Raw genomic sequence first — 27,326 nt, 5'->3', positions numbered from 1 at the left:
TCACTCCTTCCAGTGTTTTCTCTTAGAACCCTAACCTGGTTAAGGGCAACTCTGTCAACCAGGCCCCAGAGCAACAGAATGTGGAGAGTGAGAGACACACGGTCCCACTACACAGCATAGTTTTAAACATGACCACAGGCCTCAGGAGTCCCAGACTGCCCTGAAATCCTGTGCCTTACCCTAGTCCACCCACTCTTTGTCCCCAAGCCCGCCACACTGTCCTTCTCACACCTCCCAGCAACCCTCCCCACTCCTCACTCTCCACGTAGCTGTTTCATTTAGAAAAGCGAGGCAGTTGGATGTTCACTTCCTTATTCTCCTGTCATGAGATCCATCAGCCTCACTGGCTCTGTATCACATTCTCAGCCTCTCTCCAGTCCCAGTGGAGGAACTGCCACATTCCTTCATAAGGCCAGCTCGTCCTTTTGTAGTGAACTACATGGAGCTCATCCCTCATGCCTAAACAAGGGCGCCCCTCAGCCATTCTTCACTCTCTCCTGTCCTAACATTTTGCCTCTTCTAGATCATTGCCATAAGTCTACCAAAATACTTTAATACCACTTATGTTTGGAAAATGTAATAGCTGCTTTTGACCTGGGGCCTCATTCTTCTTGCCCTTGTTTTCTGAGCTCTTGCCACAGTTGTTTCTTTACTGTTTGTCAAACACTACAAGTGAGCTCCTCCCTCAGAGCCATTGTACATGCTTCTGGAATGATCTCCACATATTTGCATAGCCCACTCCCTGATTTCAGTAGGGTCCCTGCTCAAACGTTACCTCCTCATAGAGGCCTTTTGTCGCCATTATATCTAAAATAGGCTTTCTATCTTGCTGTTTAGCCTACGGCACGTTTCTTTCTAGCATGTGTCACCATCTGAGACCTATATTTATTTATTGGTTATTTTCCCATCAAAACGGAGGCTCTGTGGTAGCAGGGATTTTGTCACCTCTGTTCCCTGCTGGGTCCCAGCTCCCAAAACCAAGTCCAACAGATTAAACACTTGTTGAATGTATGAATTTTAAAAGGAGGTTTATCAAGCTTCAACTTTCACTTCATTCTGCAGGCTCAGTGTCATCAAAGCCCTGATTTTCTTTTTCTTTCTCTGCTTGGACTTCAGTGATGACTGCTCCATTTTAAAGCTGGTTTCCCTCATGGTGGGAAAGGACTGTAGCAGTTCCAAACTTCACATCTATACCCTACACCAGGGGTTGACAAACTTATTCTGTAAAGAGCCACATAGAAAATATTTTAGGTTTTGCAGACCCTACAGTCCCTGTTCCAACTATTTAATAACTCTGCCATTGTACCACAAAAATACCCACAATTTGTAAACAAATGAGTGTGGCTTTGTTCCAGTACAGTTATTTACAAAGCCAGGTGGTAGTTGCTTACTTCTGCCCTACACCATCCACAGAGAGCAAGTGTCTTTTCTAGTAGCTCTCAGAAGAATGAGGGGGCTTCGTTTTCCAAAGTTCCCAATAGCCCTCCTGTTTTAGCATGTTGACCTGAACTTTGTCTAATGCCTAATCAGTTCCTAAGTGAGTAGGGTGAGACCGTCTCACTGGTGTAGCATGCTCGCAGCCCAGTCTGATGCTGCCAGTGGAAGGAGCGTCCCTGAAGCTCACGAGCTGCATGGGGCCAGGTAATGACCAGAGCAAAACTGTACACAGTTAGTGAAGTGGTAGGGGAATGGATGCTGGCCAGGCACCAAATAAGGTCTACTGTGTAGAAATGATCAGTGTATTATGGTACGTGCTTGTGCAACTGGTGTCCTCCTTAAATAGAATGTAAGCCCCCTGAGGTCAGGCATCAAATTCTTTGATTATTAGTACCCTCAGCTTGCACCTTGTACAAGGCTTGAACAAACTAAATTGAAAGTAGAGAACAAAAGTATGGACACCAAGGGGGGATAGCAGGGTAGGGGGTGGGGCAGTGGTGGTGGGATAAATTGGGAGATTGGGATTCACATATACATACTAATTTGTATAAAATAGATAACTAATAACCTGCTGTATAAAAAAAGTAAAACAAAATTCATAAAACAAAACAAAACAACAAAAAAGAAGTAGCAAGAATCCTACGCTCATGGGGATTACTGTATTTGTGTTGGTTTTGTAAGGATTTAATAATATAAAGGCATCTGATCCATTATCAGTCACATAAATGACAGGAAAAAGTTATTTGGAAAATATTTTAATTTGTTTCATTGTTGATTGAAACTACTTCTAGTTTTTGAGGGATTAAATTGAATTTTGTTTTTTAAACTTAAGGTTCACAAAAAGGATTCTGGCTTTTGGCGAGATTTTGGCTTTGGAATGACTTGTCAATATCGATCAGATTTCCTGACCATTGGTAAGTATACCTTACATTTAAGGATAGGACTTTAGGTGTATACTGTAATATGGCATTTTTCTAAAAGGTCTCAGATCTAAATGTTTTCCTATTAAATTTTGAATGTCTGAGATTAGCTGAAGAGTCTGGAAATATGAAAGGCAAAGTGAGCTTATAATTAGTGTCTTTGAATAGAAAAATGAGGTCATAATGATAAAATAAAATACACATATTTGCAGTTGTTTCGAGTACTCTTACGAAAGATCTGTACCTAGCTTTGGTGGTATACTCATGAATTGTTACAGCTAGAAATAATGTTGGGTTATCTAGTCCAAGGGCTTTCATATTTTTTACTTGGAGAGGAAACCACCGTTTTCTTGAACATAATGCAAAATCCCAGTATTTAAAACAAATGGAAAAACGCTTACTCTTTCTAGCTCTGGTTGAAGTTGGAGTGGGGAACTTGGAATCACTGGCGTAGTCATCCACTCCCCTAAACCAAAGCTAACCATGAAGAATCTCATCTAAGCTACCTGCCCCACTGTACCTTAAGTCTCACCCAGCAAAAGTTAAAGCATCAGAGCCTAGTTTAAGGAAGCAGGCTGAAACCTGATTCATTCATTCCATGTCTCCTGATTCATTCAGGGGCTACCTTTCCACAGCGTATTAGAATATATGGTGTATACATTTTTTAATAGAATACATTTTGTGTATTTTTTAGGTCCATCTTACCTTCATTTTTATAATCAGCCATTTGTTTTGGAAATTCCTACACGTTGTCTTTTTTTTTTTGTCCACGTTGGGTCTTTGTTGCTGCACGCAGGCTTTCTCTAGTTGTGGCAAGCAGGGGCTACTCTTTATTGCAGTGCGCAGGCTTCTCGTTGTGGTGGCTTCTCTTGTTGTGGAGCATGGGCTCTAGACGCGCAGGCTTCAGTAGTTGCAGCACACGGGCTCAGTAGTTGTGGCACACGGGCTTAGTTGCTCCGCAGCATGTGGGATCTTGACCAGGCCTCGAACCCATGTCCCCTGCATTGGCAGGCGGATTCTCAACCACTGCGCCAGCAGGGAAGTCCTCCAGCTTGTCTTTTTATTTCTGTAACAAATGACGGAAAATCAGCAAATAGTAATAAAAAAGACTATTACATGAAACTAATGCCTTTTTCCCTGATTTCTTGCTTAATAAAATAGTAAGGATACATCACTGCCTTCTGACCTCTGTTGTTTCTCACTGCTCCTTTCTCATTGTTTTTTCCTTGTATTTCTATTAGATACATGTTGGAGCACTTAATGGTGTCCCACATTTCTCTGAGACTGTTCATTTTTCTTCATTCTTTTTTCTTTGTATTGCATAATCTCAATTGATCTATCTTCAGGTTCACTGATTCTTCTTTTGTTAGTTCAGATCTGCTGTTGAGCTGCTCTAGTGAATTTTCATTTGAGTTATTGTGCTTTTTAACTCCAGAATCTCATTTCTCTATTAATATTCTCTTCTTGATGAGACATTGTCTTCTTACTTTGTTACTTCTTTAAGCATGATTTCTTTTAATTCTTCGAACATATTTATAATGGTCGTTTTGAAATCTGCTAAAACTGACATCTGCTAAAACTGCTCTCACAGGCAGTTTCTGTTGCCTGCTTTTCTTTTGGTATATGGGTCACACTTCTCAGTATTCTTTCAATACTTTTTTGAAAACTGGACATTTTAGATAATATTTTGTGTTGATTCTAGATATTGACTCGCCTGCCTCTAGGGCTTGTATTTTGTTTTGACTTTGCTTATTCATTTATTAATTGACTTGGCTTTACTATTTTAGTGAATTCTGTCTCCCTACCCTCTGCCTCCCAACAATATGAAGCTTTTCGTATCACTCATCAGGGCATGTGCACAGCCATCCTGGGATGACGTTGGATTTAGTGGGGCTCTCTTTGACTGTCTCTTTCCATGCCTGTTGATGTCACTCCTACCTATTAGGCTGTTAGGCTGCACTAATTTGCTCGCTGATTTGACAGTGCTCTGGGACATAAATTGCTCCATAGTCTGAACCAATTAAACCAAACCCTTTTGCAGGGTAGTTTTTGAGGCAAGTTTTTTTGAGGTTTGCTTGGACCCCAGGAGGGTTCGTCTTAGCTGTCTCTTTGCCTGCCTCGCTCTGGTAAACTGGCTGGCCTACATTTTAGCTTGTTCTCATGGGGCTACCAGCCTCCTCTTAATTGTTTACCACCAAATCTCCAGTATTTTCAAGAGCCCCCTTAGGCCTGAATTTCTGCACATTCTCTTTTAAATAAAGTCAGTTCCTTTGGGAAAAGCTCTGGAGCATTTGTTCTTCTGGATGCTGCTTCCCCTGAGAAAAAGCTCTGAGCCTCTGCTCCAGACCTGGGGGTGGAGATGGTGGCACACTTCTCTCAGAGGGACACCCCTGCTTTATGAGCAGGATATTAGGTGGGAGCAGAAGGGCCTACTCCCTCTTGGAGAGCCTCTACCCTATGAATGTGGGCTGGGTGAGAAAGGGAGCCCCTGACCTCTCAGCAGCACTTGTTTGCAGTTTAGCCTCTTTCATTTGGAGCTTCTGTTCTTGTTCCTCTTTCCTGTCCTTCTGGTATTCCCATTATGCATATGTTACACCTTTTGTAGTTGTCCCATAGTTCTTGGATATCCTGTTCTGTTTTTTCTTTTCTTCCCCTCCGCATCCCCCACCCCCAGTCTTCTTTCTCTTTGCTTTTCAGTCTTGGAAGTCTCTATTCACCTGTTCTCAAGTTCAGAGGTTCTTTCCTCAGCCAAGTCCAGTCTACTAGTGAGCCCCTCAAAGGTATTCTTCATTTCTGTTACATTGCATTTTAGCATTTCTTTGTGATTCTTTCTTAGGATCTCTATCTCTCTGCTTACATTACCTACCTGTTCTTGCATGTTGTCTGCTTTTTCCATTAGAGCACTTAGCATATTACTTATAGTTGTTTTAAATTCACAGTGCTTTAGTTCCAGCATCCCTGCCATATCTGAGTCTGGTTCCGATGTTTGCTCTTTCCCTTCTGATACTGACCAGGGTTCTTAGCCTTCCCCAATCAACAGAAATTGACTAGAGGCCAGACAAGAAATTCATGCAAGGCTTTATTGGGGCCCCTGCTGCAGCAGCAGGGAGTGAGAACAAATGACAGGTTCCCTTGCTAGCTCACTCGCTGAGGCAGGGTGAGCTTGTTCCTTATATGGGGTGAGGGTAGGCGTGTGTCCAGGGTTCGGGCCAGAGGGGTGGCTTAGATGGTCTGCCCACCCCTTGGTGGGGTTGAGTTCAGGGGGCATGCACAGTTCCCTGCTTTTGCTCCTGACACCCAATTTTTGCTCCAGGCTCTTTAGAAGTGGCAGTTGGGTTTTTTGGTCTTTTGTATCTTTCTATCCATAATTTGCCCCAACTGCACATTCATGCAGTTATTTTTCGTCCCATTTCTTTGTGTTTTGTTGCTCAAGGAGAGGTGTGTCCAGGTGTTAGCACTGAAGCACTGCAGCAAAGGGTCCCGGCTCCCAGCCTGTCTCACTTCAAACTGTTTTTAGACTTTTAGTTTGCCTAATTTTTTTCTTCATAGCTGAACATGATGTACTGGGTAAAGGAAACTGCAGTAAATAGGCCTTTAGTGATGGTAAGGTGCAGGAGAAGAGGAAGTATTCTATAGTCCTATGATAAGGTCTCAGTCCATCTTTAGTGAACCTGTGAGCCTGGACCATGAACTTCACAATCGTTTCACAGACACAGCCCCCAGTCTTAGGTGGGACAGGATGGCTAGAGTGGGCTGGAGTTGGGTATATCCCTTCCTCCAGATAGGTTAGACTCTGATAAAACAGTTTTTCCTGAGCACAGGCCTTATTAAGAAGAACAAAATGCCCTATATTTTGTTTTGCATATTTCAGAATGGTTACTTTTCCCCTCCTTCTGAAAGCGCTAAGGGATTTTTCTCCAGTCTTCACTGTGAGAACCTGGTAGACCTAGGGGTAAAACTCACAGAAGTGTGCAGGCCTCTCTGGAGTTTTCAACTCTTAGACTTTTCCACTGAGCCTCTAGCAATTCTACAGTTCAGATTTTCCTACCCCAGTACTGGTTCCCCTGGAGATTTCTACTAGTCCATTTCTTCCCTAATAGTTGTGATTCTGTCTTACCCACCTATCTGTCTCTTCACAGTTTGCCCTGTGACTTTATTTCTCTGAGGGATCTGAAAAGAGTTGTTGAGTTTTCAGTTTCTTCACCTTTTTACTTGTTATAAGGATGGAGTGATGACTTCTAAGGTCTGTGCATACTGGACCAGAAACCGGAAGTCCTCTGTTTATTTTCACTGTGTGTACCATCTCCAGTATTTGAGGAGCTTATTCACATCTGCAAGGAAGAAAAGCTAAGATATAATCAGTCATAGCATTTAGTAAAGCTGTGACTATTTAAAGTAATATTTTTCAGAGATCTCAGGATTATTGTCATCCTATGAGAGTGAAATTAAGTGACATAGAATTATTTGACAAAAGACATAATTTGGAAACCTAGCTTTTAATTAAGAATTTTTTTCTCCATTTTTAAGAATCTTTTCTAGCTTTTCAAAAAACTCAAAATAGCTTGTATTCTCCATGCTTCTTTAAAGTTAATTCAGCTTAAACCAATTTGAAACTAGTGTGAACTCTATCTCCCTTGCTCTAAGTAAGGCTCTAAGTGACATTTACATTGCCAGGTCTACTTGATTCTCTTTAAGTTCTTAATTGAGCAGCACACACTTGACCATTTTTTTCTCAAGATGCTTTCCTCACTTCACTACTGTGATAGCACATTCTCCAGAATTTTCTCCTAATTCTGGGGCCGCCTCCCAGTCTCTTTTGCTGACTTGTCTTTCTCTGCCTGTTTACCCTCTAGATACTGACATTTCTTAGCATTTAGATGTGGGCCCTGTTTTCCCTGTAAACTCTAGTAATTTCACCCACTTCCATGGCTTTAAATCATCTGTGTGCCCATTCTCAACTTTATGTGTCCACCTTGGCCATTTCTTCCGTTTTCCCCTCTGGAAAGTTTTCTGTGACCCAGAAGAACTTGGATCTCAAAGGATAGAAAGAAAACATAATAAAACATTAATGGTGGTGATATTGTGGGTGATTTATATTTCCTTCTCCTTTATTTGACTTTCTAGAGGTTTTCTGTAGAACTCTGAAGTTTACAAAGTATTCTCAAATGTTTAATATCACTTTGATACTCTCAACAACAGATTGTGAGCTTCTAGACGTCAGCTAGTAACTGGATTTCTAAACCAGGATGTCAGTCCTCTACTTCAGGTGTCTTTGGATTATACTGTGCCATCTCATTTGAAGCAGAATGTTTAAATCTTTATCAGGTTTGACTGTGCTCTGGCTGCCAGGCAGTTATTTAACAGTGTGAGTTTTGATCCTGCAGGTGGATTTGATATGGAAGTAAAAGGTTGGGGTGGAGAAGATGTTCATCTTTATCGAAAATACTTACATGGTGACCTGATTGTGATTCGGACTCCGGTTCCTGGTCTTTTCCACCTCTGGCATGAGAAACGCTGTGCTGATGAGTTGACCCCCGAGCAGTACCGCATGTGCATCCAGTCCAAAGCCATGAACGAGGCCTCTCACTCACACCTGGGAATGCTGGTCTTCAGGGAGGAGATAGAGACGCATCTTCACAAACAGGCATACAGGACAAATAGCGAATCTGTTGGTTAATGTAATCAGTGACACGTTAGTCTGAACCACAAACCAGCACTATTTATTTAGCCTTAATTCCAATTCCAGATGCAGTGCCTCTTTCAGAGAAGACATGCTTATCTTTTGTGTTCTTGCTGACATTACTTTAGCAATTTAACTTAGTGTGAGAAGAAAAAGCAAGTTTTGCAATGCAAAGTCTCTGTTTTATGAGTATACTTCACTATGGAATCATTGACAAATCAAAATCTGGTATTTGTTCTAAGAGTAGCTTTGAGTTAATTTTACCCGGCTTCATGTTCTGATGTGTGTCCTGCTTGCGTCTGGGCTGAGGGATGGAATGTGTTGTGCTGAAGGTGGGTTGGGAGCATCCTGTTCCCAAAGAGAGGACGGTGTGTTATGGATGGAGTGTGTAGGTAAGGGCTCTTCACCTACCAACCACTGAGTCAACCTGCTTGGTTTTAAATTAAGATCTTTGGGCAGTTGCTTAAAGGATCCTTTTTCACTGAAGCAGAGGATAATTAAATGACACATCTAAAATCCCCAACTAATCAAGAGAAGGCAGAGACAAAAATCCCTCAACTTTGTGTTGTTGCCTAGCCCCCTCAATGTCTGTTTTTAAACAAATGGGTAATAGTAGAAAATACTAAGGTTATAATCTGTGGCTTGATTAAAAATATAATGTGGGGCTTCCCTGGTGGTGCAGTGGTTGAGAATCCGCCTGCCGATGCAGGGGACACGGGTTCGTGCCCCAGTCTGGGAAGATCCCACATGCCGCAGAGCGGCTGGGCCCGTGAGCCATGGCCGCTGAGCCTGCGCGTCCGGAGCCTGCGCTCCGCAATGGGAGAGGCCACAACAGTGAGAGGCCCGCGTACCACAAAAAAAAAAAAAAAAAAAAAAATATAATGTGTTACTAATTTAACATCATGTTCAGGATTAGGAGTCAAAGTTGCTGTAGACTGTTTTGAACAAACAGAAATAAACATGGAAACGTCTTTAACAGAACAGTTAATTATGCTGGAGTATGGGACACTCGGGGTGTCTGGGACATCAGTTTACATGAGCCAGGGCCCTATCAGGGCCTTCTTGTAGTGTTTCAGAATAGATGAACATAGCATGGTGTCGTGTGTTTTTTGCTTTGTATTGTCTTATTTAGCATGGATCCATATGTATGTATTATCCTTTTTTTCTAATATGTTAATTAAGCTACATCTGTGTTATTATAATACTTTGAGTTGAGGGGGAGTTTCACTGAAGGAAGAAAAACCAATTTAATGAGGTATACCATAAGATCATACTGATTCGAGAAAAGGGGAGGAGGGGAAGCTTATCTAAATGGAAATCTGAATTACAGAATATTTTAGAGAAATATATAACCTGCAGATAGAATGATGTTTTAATTGAGCTGTAAATTATATTAAGGAGACAAGATGAATAAGAAATTATATTCAGATATGACTGTACTGTGTTATTTATCACACATGGATCTTTTACCATATGGTCAAGATCCACAAATTGGAGATATGGTGAAAGGCATGCATAGATTTTTGAACCTTTGGCTTTTAAAAGGGACCTATGTTGAATTCTTTCTATTTGTATAGAAACCCCTGAAAATTCATAGAAGACAAATCATTACCCTTTTTGCTCAGTAAATCATATCATCTGAAATATTATAAATCCCAAATTTCTTGGTGCTACATGAATTCAATTTTATAATAACTCTTACTAAATGTTCTTACAAGTTTTTAGTTGGGGTAGCATTTAGGCTTAGTTTTTTAAGATGTGTAAAATGTTCTCTGCAAAATTGTTCAGGCCATTGTCTCTTTTTATATACAGTTATTTATTGTGAAGACCAGTGAATTAAGGTATTTAAAGTGAGAGAACCTAATTATTTGCAAAAGTGAGTTGTAGCTGGTTTTTTGACAGAATCAAATGATTTTTTTCTCCTTTTTTTTTAAAAAAAAAGCTTTTCATTTAAAGATGGAAGCTAAGCAATGGAAACATTACTCTGTTTTTGACAGTAAAAGGTACCAATAAAATATTTTATTACCAAAAGTTAAATGAAAATGTGATAAGTTAATTTCTTTCTGTTATAAAATATCATAAATACAGAAAAGTGTATGACATGTAAATGTGTACTTTAAAGGATAATAAAGCCAACGCTAGTGCACCAGCTATTCAGATTAGGATATAGAACATTACCAGTGAAAGGCCTCTGTGTGCCCTTTCTCGATCACATACCCTCACTCTCTCCATAATAGTCACTATCCTGATTTTTGTGATAGTTTTTCACTCATTTTTCTTCACAGTTTTCCCAACTATGTATGTATCTCTACCCAATGACTATTTTGCCTGTTTTGAATTTGTATGCATATTATTTCATTATACTCTAACTTTCAGTATTTTGTTTTTGAGGTTCACTCATGTTAATCTCAAAATTAATTCATTTTCATTATTGACTAGTATTCCACTGAATGAAAATACTGTAGTATTGTTCTTCTATTTATAGATATTTGGATCATTCATAGTTTTTTTTGTTTACTTATTTGCTTTTGCTATCACAAGCAGTGTTATGAATACTGCTGTGCATGTCTCTTAGGAGTGTGCGAGAATTTCTCTAGGAGTAATGATGCTAAGTCATCAGCTGTGTGTACGTTCAATTTACTTTCCAAAGTGGACCACCTCCAGCACTATAAGACATTCACTTTGCATCCTTGGCAATACTTAATTTTGTCAGGCTTATTAATTCTTGCTAATCTAGTGGGCTGTAGGCATGAATTGTAATTATAATTTTCATTTCCAGTCTTTTTGCCCATTATTATAAGTTCATAGGAATTCTTCACATATTCTGGGTACCAATTCTTGTTGGTTAAATGTTTACAAGTAACTTCTCCCAGGATGTGGCTTGTCTTTTCCCATTCTTGATGGTACTTTCTGATGAATAAAAATTAACTTTAATGTGTTCAATTAATCTTTTTCCTTTATGTTTTCTTTTTATTACTGATTTATGACCTCATAATAGAGAAGGGTATCTTAAAGCTATTGTTCTGTATTATCTTCTGAATACCTCATACATAGCTTTGCTTTTTCCCAGTCATAAAAGTGGAAGAGGTTTTGTGTATTGTGTGATGTAAGGATTGTATTTCACTTTTTTCCAGTGTTGCCTTACTATGAAGTCCATATTTTACCCACAGATCTGCAAAACCACTCTCATCCATCAGATGTCATACACACACAGGTCTGCTCCTTGGGCTCTCATCTGTTCAGCAGATTAGGCTGTCTGTCACCACGTCATCACATCACAGTCTAATATTACTGTAACATTATAGGAGTTGATATTTCTGAGAATTAATCCACTCACCTTGTTCTTAAAGATTGTCATGGCTGTTTGCAGCCTTTGTACTTTCATATAAGTTTTAGAATAAGCTTGTTAAGTTTAATGAAAACTTGTGAGTTTTTATTAGAATCTCATTGAATCTATAAGGTCACTTTGGGGAAAATGTACATATTTATCGTACAGAGCCCTCTGATCCTTGAACATGACATTATCTATTTTGGTCTCTATTGTTTTTCAATTAAGTTTTATACTTTTTCACACAGTGGATTTTCATGTATTATTTTTTTAGATTTTTTTTTCCTAGGTAGTTTGCATTTTTTATGCCATTGTAACTATCTTTTATTTATTTTTGTTGTCTGTTGCTGGTATTTAGAAATCAGACTGATTTTTGTGTGTTAATTTTTGTGTTCAGTAGCCTTGCTGAGCACAATTAATTCTAATAATATATTTCTAGTTTCTTTCGCATTTTTCTGTTATCTATGAGTAGTAGAAGTTTTGTTCCTTATCAATTTTTATATCTTTATTTTTCTTGTCTTACTGTGCTTGTTAGGACTTGTTGTGCAGTGTTGACTGGAGTGATTGTAGAGGACTTCCGGCCCATATTTCTTATTTCAAGGGAGACATTCTCAGTGTTTCATCAGTAAGTATGGTATTTGCTATAGGTGTTTTTATAAATACCCTTTATTAAGTTAATAAAGTTACCTTCTATTATTACTTGGCAAGTTTTTATCATGCTTGAGAGCATTTATCAAATATTTTTACTATATCTTTTGAGATAATTAATTATATGATTTTTTCCCATCTTTAATATGTTAAATTGATGAATTAGGTTAATTGTCTGAAGTACCCTTGCATTCGTGGGGTCAATGCCAATCTGTCATGATGTGTTATATTATCCTTATACATTGCTGGATTCGGTTTGCATGCATACACAAACATATTTATTTACGTATTTGTATTTATTTGTGTGTGTATGGGTGTGTATATTATATATGTACTTTTTTCAGGTGTTTTCCATCTGTGTTCATGAGTAAGATTGCCTGTATATATTATACTTCCTTTCTCACCCTTGGGCTTTTCTATTAAGGTTTTACTAGCTTATAAAACAAGTTATAGGTGTTCCTTTGTACTCTGTTTCTAGAAAAGTTTTGTAAGACTGTAATTATTTCTTCCTTGAATATTTGACAAAACTTCCTGAAAGCCACCTGGGCCTGAACTTTTCTATATAGTAAGATCTCTGATCACTGGTTCAGTTTATTTAATGATTGTGAAACTGTTCAGATTTTCTGTTTCTTCTAGAGTCAGTTTCGATTGAGTTGTTTTATGTAAAGTGCTGTTTTCTAGGAATTTATCCTGATAAATTTGAAATTTTAGATGAAATGTACAAAGTTGTTTGCCATTTCCTCTTGTTATCTATGTAATATGTATGTGATCTATAGTGATAGCTTCCTTCTCATTCCTGATACTGTTTATTTGTGCTTTTCTTTTTTCTTGAATAGTCTTGCCAGGTGTGGGCAAATTTTTCTCAGTCCTTCCAAATAACTGACCCCCTGCCAGCCACATACGAGAGACACAGTTGCTTCATTCACATCCTCCCCAGCACAGTATTTTCAGTGTTTTTAATTCAGACTCTTTAATTTCTGTTGAGTGTGTACAGTTATCTCCTTTTGAGTTTAGTTTATCATCAGGGAAATGATGTTGAGTATCTTTTCATATGCTATGGGCCATTTGGATATCTTGTTTGTGAAATGCCTATTCCATTTTTTTGCCCTTTTTCTTTAATTGGCTTTTTTTTAAACTGATGTGTAGGAGTTACTTATATATTCTGGATATGAGTCTTTTGTAAGATTTATATATTGCAAATATCTTCTCCCAGGCAGGGGACTGTTCTTTCTCTTAATGTTATCTGTTAATAAGCAAAAGTTCTTAGAATAAAGTCCAGTTGATCGGTTTTCTTTCTTTTATGGCTAGTGGTTTTGGTGTCCAGTTTTAAAAACCTTTGCCTACTCCAGAGTAAAGAATAAACATTCATGTTTTCTTTTAAATGCTTTATTGTATTGCCTTTCATATTTAGATCTATGATTCATATGGAAATAATTTTTATATAGTATGCAGTAAGAGTCAAGATTCATCCTTTAGCATTTCTTTTAGTGAAGGTCTGATAGCAAATCCATTTTAGTGTATAAATATCTTTATCTCATTTATGAAATATATTTTGAAGTGTTGAGAATTCTAGATTGAGAAATCTTTTAGCACTATCAACTTTAATAATACAATCAGTTATTTTATCAGGAAAAGCGAGTTTATTTGGGAATAGCCAGAGGAATTGCAATTCTGGGTATGTGAACTACGGTGGACCATAGGCAAATCAGAGAGCAAGGAAAGGGAACTTGCTTTTCTAAGGTAAAAGGGGGAATTGGGAGGGACTGTATTAACCCAAGCGTCCACTGGAGGAAGCTGGGAGTTCAAAGTGTGGAGTCTTCTCATTGGTGGGCTTCTGTAGTCTCTGACTGGCTGGCCTGTGCTCAGGAGAGAGAAATTTTCTTCTTCCTTGTTGGTGGTAAAGAGGGCAACACCTTTCTGTGATGGAGATGTTTGCTCTCTCTCTTCCTGTTTGGAGTAATTGGTTGATGTGTAGCTAGGTGTGAGAACTCCCCCTCCAGGCCTGTCCCAACTCTAACTCTAGCTGAGGTTTCTTTAATTCCACAGCACATAGATGTTATTATTCCACTGTCTTCTGCCTTCAGTTATTTCTGTTGTGAAGTAAGCTATCAGCTTAACAGTTGATATGCCTTTGAAGGTAATCAACCTTCTTTTTCTCCAGCTGTCTTTAAAATCTCTTCTTTATCTCTGTTCTGTATCACCATATGTCTGTGCAGATTTTGTTTTTGTTTTTTGTTTTTTTATCCTGCTTGAGAATCTTTGGCCTTCTTGGATTATCTTTTGTCAATTCTGGAAGATTCTCAGCTATTACATTTCCATTGTCTCTGCCTTCTTCTCTCTCTCTTTCCTTCTGTAACTGATAACATACGTTAAACCTGTTCTCATATTTTCCAGTCTTTGTCTCTCTGTGTTACATTCTGGTAATTTATACAGAATTTTGTCCAAATGGATTTGGAAAAGAACCAAATAGAGCATCTAGAAATGAAAATGAATTTTGAAAATCCAATAGGTGGGTTTAACAGAATATTAGACACAGCTAAGGAGAGACTTTTAAAACTAGAATATAGGTTAGAATGTTTGCTTCTGCTGAGTAACTTAGGGACAGTACCAGTTCAGGGCCATGTTAAACTAAATTCTCAGCTTAAAGTTTTTTTGACCAGTGTGATTTGTGCTGCAAAACTTCGTAAAACTCACTGACTTGTGGTTATAAATTATCAGGGGCGTATTTTCCCCATCTCCATTCAGTGCCGAGGTTCAAAACAGGCAATCTTCCTTAACCCCCTTGGTGGGATTGGAGTAGGAGTGCTTTATTTCAAGTTCACTGTTACACTGAGGGGTGGCTTTTTGGGATGTTAGCTTTATGGGCTAGGTGACCCTTCTTCTTGAGCAAGCTCTGGACTTCCTTCTCTGTCCCCCTTGTGGATTGAAAAATTAAGCTCTGGGTTTCTGCCTTCACTTGGATGTTAAAGTTTTGCATACGTTTATTAGTCAGTTTCCATAGGCAAGCACTTAGTCTTTCATGCTGCCAGAAATGAACAGGTGCTTACCTTAAACTTTCTTATATTCTTGACAACACTGTTCCCTTAACATTGTTGCTGAAGATCCATACCTGAGAGTCCTGGGTATGCTGAAATAGAAGCGTGTGGGCTTTGGGCAGCAGCCCTTCACCTTCCTCATAGTATTATGAATGCCTTTTTGAGAATAAAGGTAGAAATTATGTTGGCATGATCTAAGGTTACCAGCCTATAGGTGGATGGTAAGTTTTTCATTTAGAAAGTAGTTTTGAATCCCAACTTCGCGTGAATTTCTTCTCCTATTTTTTTTTTAAGATTTTTAGTTGTTTTTTTAAAATTTTTATTTTTGGCTGCATTGGGTCTTCGTTGCTGTGCACGGGCTTTCTCCCTAGTTGCGGCGAGCAGGGGCTACTCTTCGTTGCAGTGCGCGGGCTTCTCGTTGCGGTGGCTTCTCTTGTTGTGGAGCACAGGCTCTAGGCACGTGGGCTTCAGTAGCTGTGGCACGGAGGCTCAGTTGTTGTGGCTCGCGGGCTCTAGAGCTCAGGCTCAATAGTTGTGGCATACGGGCTTAGTTGCTCTGTGGCATGTGGGCTCTTCCCGGACCAGGCCTTGAACCCATGTCCCCTGCATTGGCAGGCAGATTCTCAACCACTGTGCCACCAGGGAAGCCTTCTTCTCATATATGTTTATATGTTGGTTATATTTGACACTTAAGTGATTCTTTGGTAATGTTAGAATATATTTGTATTGACCAGGACTTGAGTTGTTCCTTTGAGAAGGGCACTTAATAATCCTTTGCTTCACTTTTCCCAGAAGATTCCTCTCTCTGTGGGAAAAGTGGCATTCAATTTCATCAGGGGTGCCACTGCTGGTACACAGCTAACACTGACCACTTCTAATGCAGCAGGCATTGCACTTTCTGCCATATAACATTACAACGACCCATGAGATCAAGAGTATTGTAATTCCATTTTAAACATGGGAAAATGGAGGCTTAAAACGGCCGACAACTTGTCCAAGGGTACCCATCTGGGAACTGGAAACTAGGACTCAAATCCAAAGAGTTTAGCTCTCGATTCCTTGCTCTTCTACTTACCCTGTCTTGCCTCCCTGAGGAACATGACACATGTTTTACAAATGTGTAGGTGTGATAGGTGTATAAAAATCTGTTTTGTCACAGAAGTCTCTGTGGCCTTAGTAGAGATTCTTAGCTTATCTTCCTGTCACATCTGATGCTGTTAACAGGTTTGTCCCTGAAACGTGTGTGTAAAGTGAAGGGTGGTAACCCTCGGTCATCCCATGGAGTTAGGAGCTGCACACTGCGCTGGTCGCTGGCCACACAGCTACACGCCAAGAGGCTTCTACACAGAAAGAGCTGAGGCTCTAGTGCATGAGACGGATGCCAACAGTGTGATGTGGATGCTGGGGCAAGGCCGGGGAGCACAAGCGCCACTTAACCAGGAAGATGTAAGGAGGCTCAGAGACCGTGTGTGAGAGAATGGGGTGGCAAGTGTACTGGAGAAGGTGCCCGTGCACAGCGTGTGAGTCTAGTGCCCGAGCAGCAGCATGCCCCTGGGAGAGGTGGGCGGGAGCCAAGTCCTGCAGAGCCCTACCCACCAGGAGAGCTTCTCCCACTTGCCTGGGCTCCCCGCTCCCATGTTTCCCATTCAGCAGGTCTGCGCAGGGGCCCTGAGAACATCTCAGACAAGTTCCCAGTGTTGCTGCTGCCAGGCTGGGACCTACACCTTGAGAAGCACTGCCTGGAGGGACCACCGATGGGTGAAGGGCAGGGCCGTGCCGAGCCAAGCCAGCTCGCCTCCTGCTCCCAGCTCCGCATCCAAGATGCAGACCAAATGATGTGCTGCTCCTTCTTCAGCTGAGGTAGGCAGAGACTTCCAAAAATAACTTTACCAAGAGAGTAGGGATGCCCTTAAATGGAAGGACCTAAAAAGTGTTGTCACTTACCCAAAGGTCACTGAGGCATCCTCACAGGGGTCCTCGTTTGCTCCACAAACACCTGAGCTCCTACTGTGTGCTGTTACTCCGCAAGGCACGTGGGGCGTCAGCCGGTGATGAGGCCCCGCAGGCCTCGCCTTCTGTCCACTAGCTATTTAAACGTACATAAGCTTAGAAGTTCTTTTCTTCAGTTGCACTGGCCACATTTCAGGGCTCAGTCCCTCTGTTTATCTATCAGCACTATACCGGGTGATGCAGTACAGAATACCCCCCTCAGCACAGAAGGTGTTCTGCTGGGCGCTGCTGCTCGAACGGGCTGAGGTGGCCATGAAGGAGCAGAGTCAGGTCTGGCGAGCTGTCATGGCAGACCTCATCCAGCCCGGGCACTGGTGACAGCGAGGCAGTGGAAACAGGCCAGAGCAGAGCAGTGTCTCAGTTCTTTTCCTTCAGTGCCACAAGCTCTTGTGTGCCCCTCAGCTCCTGAGCGTGACCCATTGAAACAGAAGGAGAACCGCGCAGCAGAAAGTCGGCAGGCACTCCCCAATGTCCCCAGCCCCAGGAGAGACCCACGGCACCCGTGGACACTGAAGGTTCTCGTTAGTCCTGCAGTAAAGGAACCCTGACAGTCATTTAAGGTAGGCTTCCTGAACTGCCATGACCATGTAATTCAAGCTGCTGCATCTTTGAGGAAAGCAGCATAGAACATGCCTCTTGTACAGCTTTCTTTTGTTTTGCAATGTTTATTTGAAAAGCCCTTTGTCAGAATGTCAGGTGAGAGCTGCCTGCTCCATCTCTGAAAGGCCCGTGGTGGCCCTGGCATCCCCATGCCTCCTGCCAACACAGAGCCACGCACAGAGAACAGGCACACAAGGGGAGCAACATGTTCTTTTATTGATGCAAGTACGTCCAGTCACACCAACAGCTGACATCCTTTATTATAAAGTACAGCTTTATACGCAGAGTTCATCTCGAAATACCAAAACATCATAGGGTATGTATCAAATTGGGAAAATAAAGTAGCAAATGTAGCACTTTGTCAGGTCGGTACTAGAACTGATGACCAAGTGAAGCGCACACTGATGTGAAAGCTCCTTAATAACACGTGGACAGAAAAGGTTCTAACGTTGTATTCCAAATATATATTCTCAAGTTTTAAACCTTTCTTTATCTCAAATACATAAACAAAGCAATATGTACTGTCAATATACAATATGTACTATCTAGAACGTCTGAAAAGTGCAAAAACACTGTGACAATACAGTGTAAATATCCTTGCTCCACCCTAGGCTGAGGGCGGCATCAGCAGCAGATCATGGAGCCACCTCTCCCTGAGGCCTCGCCTTCACATCTCCAGGCTGTCCTAGGAGTTTTGGGAATCAGCAACTAACCGTCCTTACCCAGGCCTGCCAGCTGGAGGCTCCGGCGGAAGCCAGCCATGTGGAGAGAAACAGGGTGAGTAGTTCCAAATCTGCTTGGATGGAATGACAGCCCCGCCATGAGGGAGACAGAGTCACCATGGATTGCCCATTTCTGGCCTTGGAGGGAGCAGGGCTGTCGCTGTCCCATGGCCGGGAAGTCAGGAAATGGAGAGTACTCCTCGAGTTCGGGTGTGGAAAATACCTCCAAATGTTGGGCAGCTTTATGTGAGTGGGCTCCAGCAGGTACTGGCCTGGCTAACCTTCCATGTTTCACATTCCATTAGGGGAGCCCAGTCCCCCACCCAGAGGGAAGGAGGATACTGATTGGTAAGTTGCTTCTTTTGACTTTGTACTTGAGTTTCAAGATGGCTTTATACATCCCCATCCTTAATTGTACTTTGTATTCACTTCATTACAGCTAAGTGTGTCAAAGTTACAGCCTGGAAAATGGACAATTCCATGACTCCCACCTTACGTTATTTTAGATTTTCTCTTTTCCAAAAATGTAGGTGAAGAACAATTTGCCAGACATCTTCCAACACAAAATATGCTGCCAGGTGTCCCCCGGCCCTCCCCCCAACCCCCATAAATCCCTGATAAAGGAAAATGAAAATGTAAACTTTGGAAAGCCCGTATTCAAGGTTCACTTCTGGAAGTATGCAAATGAGACCTCCGGGCCACCCAAGCCCTTCTTGCCAGAACCTCGTGGGCCTGCGCTTTGAGGGCAGAGCTTCCCCGGCGCCTCCAGCGGCACTGGCTGCAGGCGAGAACGGGCCCACCAGTACCCTCTAAGGCACTCACCCCGACATCAGAGACACTGGCTGGAAAGGAGGCAGGGCTCACGTTGGTTTTGGTTGGGTTTTTTAAAATATTTTTTTGTAAGATGTTTGTTAATAATCAAAAGTAGAAAATAAAAATCTACATTTCATTAGAATAAGATGTTATCATGGATGCCATCTCCCATGATACTCTTTCCCCACCCCTCCCCAAAGCAGGGCCCTGCCCTGTCATAAACAAAAAGCTTTAAGTGCCAAAGGTTGATGCATGAAATAATTACTTTTTCATAAAAGTTATGTACAAAAATGGACCCCAACCAGTGAGGCCTCATCTCAACCCATTATCACTCAAGATTAAAACTCAGTACATAGGTGTTAGCTTAATCCAGCGTCTGCAGGCTGCATCGGTGCCTTCAGGCTCTGTTAAGGAGAGTGGTCCTAAAGGTGAGCAGGGAATGAGGAAGTGGTCAGGCAGCCGGCAAGCCCTTCCCCTGAGCAAGCAGAGGGCAGGCTTGTGCTACTAGGGGAAGGCCCAGCTGCCTGCCTAGAACTGCCCACTGAGGGGGAGGGGTCAGGGACGTTCAAACCCCAAGTCCTCAGCCTGCACCAGGGATGCCTTCCTCTCCCCGGTCCACAGAGAGGTGCCCTCGGCTGCCTTTCAAAAGGGCAGACCCATCGTGCCTCCCCCCACCCTGTCCTTTCCCTTCCTTGTAGACTCTGGTATGGGGCTGGTCTTGGGGGCTCACCAGACTGCCGCTGGAGTTCTCCTACCTGAGGGTCTTCCAGCTGTCCTTTTCCATGTGGTTCTCAGGACCTTCACTTTCGAAGGAGGCGATGAAGAGAGCTGAGGGACGAGAAGCCCCGCAGAAGCCATGTCCACACCCGGGCAGTCTGCCTCCCACCCCAGTCACCCCTTCTCAAACTCCCCCTCCCAGGTGGAGCGAGGCCCGGGAACGAACTCCTAAACCAAGGGGGCAGTGACTTTGGGCCTGGTCTGGTCCACAGGCCTCTGCTGCGTGGGGTTCCTGGCAACCTGCCTGGGGACTCAGATGTTTCCTGGTTCTGCAGTGCTGGCCCGACCACGTACTGGCTCTCTCAGGTGGCCTCGGGAGCCTGATCTTTTCTTGTCCTTATCCTTCACCTGCCATCCACCCACGGCCCACCCTCATGCACTCAGCCCTGCGAGCTGAGCTTCCCCAGCGTAGCATGGGAATAACAACCCTGGGAGGGCACCCTGCATGAGTCAGGGTGACCTCTACAGTGTGCAGAGGTGGACCTCACCTTCCTCGCTGTAGATGGGAGCCGTCAGCAGGTAACTCTGAATCTTCTTGTCCTTCTCAAAGGGACACTCTACCTGTGTCCATGTCATGAACTCATGGATCTGTCTGGAGATGTCCCAGAATTTCTGAAGGGGCAGAAGACCAACTGGATGTTCATTTGTCACCTTAAGCTTGAAAACCCTGGTTAGGGCAGGGGACATAGGCTCTGGCTTCGGTTGGCTGATCGTTTCCCTGGTCCCAGAGAGATTGGACGGTAGCCCTACAAAGCTGACTTCGTAGCCGTGGAAGCACTCTGTACGACAACAGAGCCAGCCGGTGTCTCCAAGGCCATTCAGTCCTGCCCTCTGCCTGAGCCATCGGGCTGCAGCCAGGTCTGTGCTTCTGCTGTGCAGGAACCCCAAGAAGCCCCTCATCTGTGCCTCCAGGCTGAGGCACCACACCCAGCACAGCACCACCAACCAGAACACGCCATGATCTCACTCTCGGGCCCTCTGGTTCCTAGCGCTGTAACCAGACCATCCACCCAGAACTGGGGCCACCCTCACACCTTGAGGTCACAGGGTACCCATGACCCACCCTGGAGCCTTCAGTCCTAAAAGGCCCTTCTGCCACAGGCCCACGGCCTGGCAGCTCTCATGGCACAGACAGATTCTGCCCGTCCTAGAGCAAGGCCAGGAAGTCTGCCCTACCCTGTGCTGGGACAGCCTGGCCCCCTCTCCTCAGACCACAAGGGGGCTGAGCTGACCTTGAAGTTAATGTGTCCATTGGGCAGGTGGTTGGTGTGGATTTTGTGCAGGAAGTAGATGTCCTTAACGAAGAGGTTGAACACAGGGATGACGATCTTCTCCCGGCTGCTGTTGGCCATCTGGGATCTCTGTGTGGCCCCCTGCAGGGCTGTGCGGTAGTTGCAGAAGTTGCTGGATGGGTCCATGTGGTGCTGTGGGCAGACGGGAGGATGTGGTGGGCACTGCTCCCCCTGCACCCCTCAGAGCTGCTCAGGAGGCCCCTTTGCAGGAAACAGCTCTGGGCAACCCTGTACCGTCACCAGAAGAGGCCTCCTCTCCAGGAGTGAGCACAGGGGAAGGAAGCCCAGAGGCACGTGTCTGAGCACTGGGCTGGGGCTTTCCGGGTTTGGGTCCAGGCGTCATGGGGAAAGCTGTAGAGAAATCTTGAAGCTCACACACACCTCCTCCGTGCCCTGCTAAGTCTGGGTCTCACCTCCTTCCTTTCAAAACCTTCCTTTGCCCTTGTGCTTTCGTGGACACCTCCCAAACCTGACCAGCTCCACAAGACACAAACTTGCAAAAACTGGATTCTCTGATCAAATACATCTGGTCAAGGCTGTAGACTCGCCTGTCAGCCCATGGGGCCACCCAGACGGTCCGGGACCATGGAAGTTGAACAAGGAAAAGGCCAGTCTCTGCTTGGTTGGCACTGCCCAACCTGGGGCTGTCGGCCTCCTTGCTGATCTTTCCCCCGAGCTTTGCTTTAGGCGATGCCGGTTCTGACTCAAGTCCCAAGGGCCGAGGAAAGCATGGGCTACCTGCCTTCTGGGGGCGCCGCAGCCAGGTCAGCGGACACGCCCAACATCAGACGGCAGTCGGGGCAGCAGGCCCTCAGCAAGGGGCCAGAGCCTGATGGGACGCCCAGCCCTCCTCAGGCTGACTCGGGACAAGACAGGGTGCCTACCTCTAAGACATCGAACTTGGCCGTCTTGACTTTGGACCAGGTTTTCTTCAGCCTCGCCACAGGACTGAGGTTCATGCCAGCTGCAGGGAGCGACAGCTAGGGTCAGGGTGGGGGGAGATGGGCCACACCGTGCTGGAGGGAGGAGCCCCTGGGGCCCGCACACTCACAGATGATGGCCATCATGGAGTTGAAGTTCCCGATGTTGAAGCACTCTCGGGCCACGTCGATGAAGAACTCCAGCATGCGAGTCCGATGCTTCTTCTTCACCACCTGGAGGGCGGCCAGGCTGCTCAGCACGGGCCCCACCGGGGGTCATCCCCCGCTCCCGCACCAGCCCCCGAAGGGCAGTGCCCTGGGCCCAGGGAGGGGCCTCCCCAGCAGGGAGCGGCCTCCCCAGCAGGGAGCTGCCCTGGGCCCTCAGAGCTGTCAGGCCGGGGGTGGAGGGATTCTTGCAGGCTGCAGGGGCAGGAAATGCAGCCGTGGCATTTTCGATGCTGGGCAGAGGGGCAGGAGGGCAGGCTGAGAGGAGCAAGGGAGACCCAGATGAGCTGGCAGGCCATGCTGGGCACAGGATGCCTCCCCAGATGGGTCGCTGTTGTAATTTAAGGCATCACTGTTGGGGGATGGCGCTACCAAGGCCCTGGCAATAAAAGCGTCCTGTCTCCACTTGCAAAGTTCCATCCCCTGCGGGGTACAGGGGTCAGAGCCCCAGGCGGCACGGTGGGGTCGGGAGGAGATGGGGCCGGCCCTGTTGCTGTGTGCGCCGTGCAGCACTTACCCGGCACACCTCGGTGGCCACCAGCATGCTGAGGCAGTTGAACCAGTTGTCATAGGCCTCCAGGCTGTAGGTCTTAATCAGGTCCCCTCGGCACTGTGGGGACACAGCAGGTCACAGGGAGCCCGAGGACCCTGCCCGTGGCTGCTGCCCCAGCCCCACCCTCAGAACCCTCAGAAGGAGCTGTGGCCAGAGGAGGGCGAGGGCAGCTGTTGGACTGCCCCCTGGGCCTGCCCAGGTCTCCTAGGATGCCCCCACCCGGCCCTCCAGGGCTCCCAGGCAGCATGCAGCACCCTGCGTGGCCGTCCACCGAGCCCTGGGGCAGGTGCTGGGAGGCCAGACCCAGGTGCGTCAGGTTGTGAGGCCCGACACTCCGGTGGCGCTCAGGCGTCTGCGCGAGGCCCCTGCACCCTCCCCAGCCACCCTGGAGCATGCCGCAGCCCCTCACCCTATGCTTGTCCCGAGAGTCCATGTGGCTGACGATCTGCATCAGGTCCTCAGGGTGGATGCTGTTGACCCTCTCCTGGGTGGAACAGGGAGACAGCCCAGGAGGAGTGACAAGCCTGCCACCCTCAGGCAGGCCCCACGTGCAGCGTGGAGGGCGTCTCGAGACCAGCAGTCACGACCTCCCTGCAGGCGTGCCCCTCAGCCACGGCCCCTCCTCGATCAGAGCACCCAGACAGTGGGTAGGCCCCCCAGGTGTACCCCAGGGTCTGGAAGGCCCTCCCCTGGGAGGCGAGAGTCTCAGCAGGGGCTGCTATGTGCAGGGCACCTGCCCAGCCCAGACACAGGCAGGATGAGGAGACGGGGCGGGGAGAGCCTTCCGCCTTGAAACCCTTCACCTCTTCCCGAGCCGCTCTTCCATCCTGAGGCCACTGCAGTCCCCATCGCCCCAGCCCCTCCCGTTAACGTGGGGCTGCCGTGATCCTGGGGACCCAGGTACCAAGAAATCTGCTCAGGTGGACACACAGCCACCAGAGGCAGCGCCTGGGGTTGCCAAGCGGGCTTCCCCTGACACCCCGGTCTGGCCGGCAGGGGAAGGCCCTGTGGTGCCATGTTGGGAAGGTGCCAGCGTGAGCGCCAGTGAACACGCCCCAGCCCCGTCCTGGGAAAGGGCGCACTGCAGCACTGACCAGCTCGATGTGAGTCAGCTGTTGGGCCAACACCAGGGGGTCACAGCACACGCCCAGGATGTCCTTCTGCGCGGCTGGCGGCTTGGCCTTGAGGATAGGCCCTTTGTCCATGGCCGGTGAGCGGAGCTTCTCACGCAGCTCCTGAAGCTGGCTCCGGGCAGCCAGGGACAGCAGCAGGCTCTGTGTCATTTGGGCAATGGCCTTCTTCACAGTGCCATTCTCCTGGGAGGGGTTGGGGCGGAGAAGGTGCTGGCCTGGGCTGGCAGCAAGACCAGCACCACGCCGGAGGAACCCATCTCGTCTCCAGGGACGTGTCTAACTTTGAGCCCATGTCCCCTACCCAGACCTGCCATGAGCACTTGGGCCTCTGACAGCAGAGTGGGGCAGCACAGTGTGGGCTCCGCCGAGGGCTGCAGGGGAGAGTGACTCCACAGCCGTCCTGAGAAGGGAGCTGAAGGCCAGGGCTAGGCTTCTGGGTCTGAAAAGCATGGCTTTCCAGGTGGCGGCCGGCTGAGGTACTTCTCGTGGCCTTTCCACCGTAGGAGGGGCCCACGGTAGAGACGAGGGACTCCGGAAGGGCTTCCTCCAGGGCTAGGAGCCTTCCTTCCCTGGGTGGGAGCAGCCCTGGCCCTGCCCCACTCTCCCTGGGCTTTGAGCTCTCAGGAAGGCGGAAGGTGCTGAGCACACGGAGCCCAGGCTCCTGCGATGGGGGCTGGCGGCAGGACCAACCTCTCCGGAGGGCCCGTCTCAACGCTGCAGACCAAGCGGGAGCTGGGAGCCGGGAAAGGCGGACAAGGCCTCTCGCTAGGCCCCCACTCCACCCACCCACAGAGCGGGAGAAGGTGGGGCCTGGGATCACCCCGCTGGGGCCACAGGGTCTCCCGCGTGCGCAGGATGCTGAAGGCGAGTCTGGCCGGTTGCTGGCCAGCTGAGCGGCCCTCACGGGGCTGAGGGGCAAATGGAGGCACCCAGCAGTCCTCTTGGGAGAGTGACAGCAAAGGGGACCACATACAGAGCTGTCCCTGAAGACCCACCCCTCCCTCGGACAAGGAACCCTGCCAGGGTCCGAGGAGGACCTCACCTCATCACACTGTGTGACCCGGTGGGTGATGGCTTTCAGTTCGGCCATGGCCTTCTCGTCCTGGAAGTCGTAGGGGAAGGCCTCTGTCCACTCCTTCAGTAGCTGCACGATCTTGGCTGAGAAGGACTTCAGCCTGGCCTGGGGAGTGGGGGTCAGGGAAAGCAAGGTCTGACCCTCCAGAGTGGGCGACAAGATGACAAGCGGTACAAGCACCCCCAGTTCTGCAACACCCTCCGACCCATTCCCCCACAGGACGTGTGTCCTCTGCCCCGACGCTGAGGTGAGGGCTCCTGGGTAGGGACATCCTCCACCCTGTCCACCTGCGGTTTTGTCATTCCTGCTTTGCTTCACATTCCCCTTAAGGCAGCTCTCTTTTTCACTTAAATTCGTTTTCAAAGAACCTGTCCTATTGCTACCGTGACACAGAAAATTAGTTTCATTTGTGGTAATTAGAAGTTACCCATAAAGGACATGATGAAAACCATGCAAAATCATTAACGTTAAGCTAGAGACCCCAACCACCTTCTCTCAGTAAAAAGCAGACTGGCAAGCGCTGGGAAGGGCCGCAGACACACCAGGCATCCTCTCCCCAGTTCCCGCTGGCCCAGGTCCACACGCACATGCAGCCCAAGGAGCGGGTGCGGGATGCCCGGCAGTGCTCTCCCGGCCAGTCCTCTAGGCCCAGCCCCGCACTGGCTCACGCACGCTAAACCGTGCCTATGCCTGCCTTGGCTCCTGCCTGGCCCTGACCAGATGCCCGTGCCCGCCTGGCCGCCCTGGACCGTTCCGGCCCTGACTGCCCTCAGGGCCCAGCTCCTTCACGACCCAACTCCCCACACCTACACCCACCTGCCCCCCTCCACCCACCTCTGCTCCACTGCCTCCACCCAGCTGACACTCCAGGTGCCCGCTGCACCCCGCACCCAGCAGGAACTACAGCCCTGCCTTCCCTTCTCAGAGGCCCCGCCCTGCCTGTCAACATAGATGAAGGCGGGAGGGCTCACCCCAGGCTCCTCTCAGGCTTCTACTGTCCCCCTGCTGACCCTCAGCCTAGAATTTCATCTCCCACTCACCCTGTTCTGGCTTTTCCCCATCCACGCCTTCAGGAGCCTTTCCTGATCCCCGGGCTGCAAAGGGTGCCTGTCTCTGTCCCTGCCCAGCACACCCGGGAACGCGCCCCTCTGGAGAGGAGACTGAAGAGGGCACAGATGTCACAGACCTTTGCTACAAACCTCCAGAGGCAGGAGGCCCAGCCTGGTAGAGGGGAAGGTCATCAGGAACAGGCCCTGCCAGCGCCTTGACAGTACGCCCACCACCCCTGCCTCCGCACCAGACCCCGGGCCTGCCCCAGGGCCTCAGGGATGAGCTGTGGTTTCTTACCCGTCTTGAGTACCCAAAGCCTGACTCGATCAGAAGACATGACAGTGAAAACCAGCCCTATTTGAGTCTCTGAGAAAACTCTAGCCTGAGGGTGCTGCCCACCACCCCCGTTGGAGGGAGCCGTGACCCAGGCCGCTTCTCCACCAGCTGGAGCCGAACCCTCCCTTCCGGGGTGTCCGGCACTGAGCAGGAGAGCCGGCAGGGCTGTCTGCTGTGGCCCTTCCCCGGGAGGGGGTGTGAGCACCCGCCAGCGGCAGTTCCAACCAGCGCCCTGGGAGGTGGGCGCCCCTGCAGGCCCCCGGGAGGCCTGCTCCAGGGACGTCAGGAGGCCAGACAAGCAGACCTGCCCCCAGCAGAGCGGGGCCCGGGCCGGCTCAGTCAGGTCCCGTCCTGAGCAGCATTCTCTCCCAAGCATGAGCGCAGGCGGGGGAGACGGGCAGCAGCCAGGGGCTCGCCTTTACCTTATCCGATCCGGCCTCCAGCTGCTGCCTCTGCTCCAGGCAGATCTGCCCCACGCGGCCCAGCAGGTCGTGAGGGGGGATGAAGACCCGGGAGCTCAAGAGAAACGTGAAGATGTACGTCCTCTGAAGGAAAGACACAGAGGGTGAAGAGTGAGTCAGGCCGGCGTGGCCTCCAGGTATAGCCGCGGCCTGCTCCTCCACCTGGTCCCCGCCTCCCGGGCCCAGCATCATCTTCTGTGTGGGTTACCTCATCTCGAATGCCCTTCCTCCTCTCTCGCAGCTCCCAAATCCTGCCCACCGTGCAAGGCACAGATCAAACCCCACTTCGCAGCAGCTCTCAGAGGCGTCCC

At 47.2% G+C, this 27,326-nt stretch overlaps 2 protein-coding genes across 15 annotated transcripts in view; one reads left to right on the top strand and one right to left on the bottom strand.

The window, feature by feature from the left end:
* The window catches only part of CSGALNACT2 (chondroitin sulfate N-acetylgalactosaminyltransferase 2), a 63,528-nt gene extending 40,716 nt beyond the window's left edge, over positions 1–22,812 (top strand). For 3 of the 9 annotated variants that reach the window (XM_059055063.2, XM_067025625.1, XM_067025628.1), the window contains 2 exons: positions 2,270–2,351; positions 7,742–10,984. In XM_059055063.2, the coding sequence (XP_058911046.1) occupies positions 2,270–2,351; positions 7,742–8,034 (375 nt within the window). In that variant the 3' untranslated portion in view covers positions 8,035–10,984. Of the gene's footprint in view, positions 1–2,269; positions 2,352–7,741; positions 10,985–11,900; positions 11,991–16,272; positions 16,495–16,698; positions 16,909–17,460; positions 17,619–18,269; positions 18,436–18,685; positions 18,729–18,819; positions 19,339–19,988 lie in introns of those variants that run through there. The other 6 variants (XR_010838979.1, XR_010838976.1, XR_010838978.1 and 3 more) reach the window with 3 other exon arrangements.
* Positions 17,855–27,326, bottom strand: part of RASGEF1A (RasGEF domain family member 1A) — a 93,691-nt gene continuing 84,219 nt past the window's right edge. For 3 of the 6 annotated variants that reach the window (XM_067025624.1, XM_067025621.1, XM_059055074.2), the window contains exons 3-13: positions 26,977–27,099; positions 25,136–25,273; positions 24,055–24,276; positions 23,370–23,444; positions 22,925–23,017; positions 22,314–22,416; positions 22,147–22,226; positions 21,203–21,394; positions 20,459–20,582; positions 19,949–20,021; positions 17,855–19,615 (exon numbers count right to left, since the gene is read on the bottom strand). In XM_067025624.1, the coding sequence (XP_066881725.1) occupies positions 19,591–19,615; positions 19,949–20,021; positions 20,459–20,582; positions 21,203–21,394; positions 22,147–22,226; positions 22,314–22,416; positions 22,925–23,017; positions 23,370–23,444; positions 24,055–24,276; positions 25,136–25,273; positions 26,977–27,099 (1,248 nt within the window). In that variant the 3' untranslated portion in view covers positions 17,855–19,590. Of the gene's footprint in view, positions 19,616–19,948; positions 20,022–20,458; positions 20,583–21,202; positions 21,395–22,146; positions 22,227–22,313; positions 22,417–22,924; positions 23,018–23,369; positions 23,445–24,054; positions 24,277–25,135; positions 25,274–26,970; positions 27,100–27,326 lie in introns of all 6 variants that reach the window. The other 3 variants (XM_067025623.1, XM_067025620.1, XM_067025622.1) reach the window with 1 other exon arrangement.

Source organism: Kogia breviceps, chromosome 2 (assembly GCF_026419965.1).
Source record: "Kogia breviceps isolate mKogBre1 chromosome 2, mKogBre1 haplotype 1, whole genome shotgun sequence".
In the NCBI taxonomy this organism is placed as follows: domain Eukaryota; kingdom Metazoa; phylum Chordata; class Mammalia; order Artiodactyla; family Physeteridae; genus Kogia; species Kogia breviceps.
Note: the sequence above shows the minus strand (reverse complement) of the source record. Positions and strands in the feature narration are given on the sequence as shown.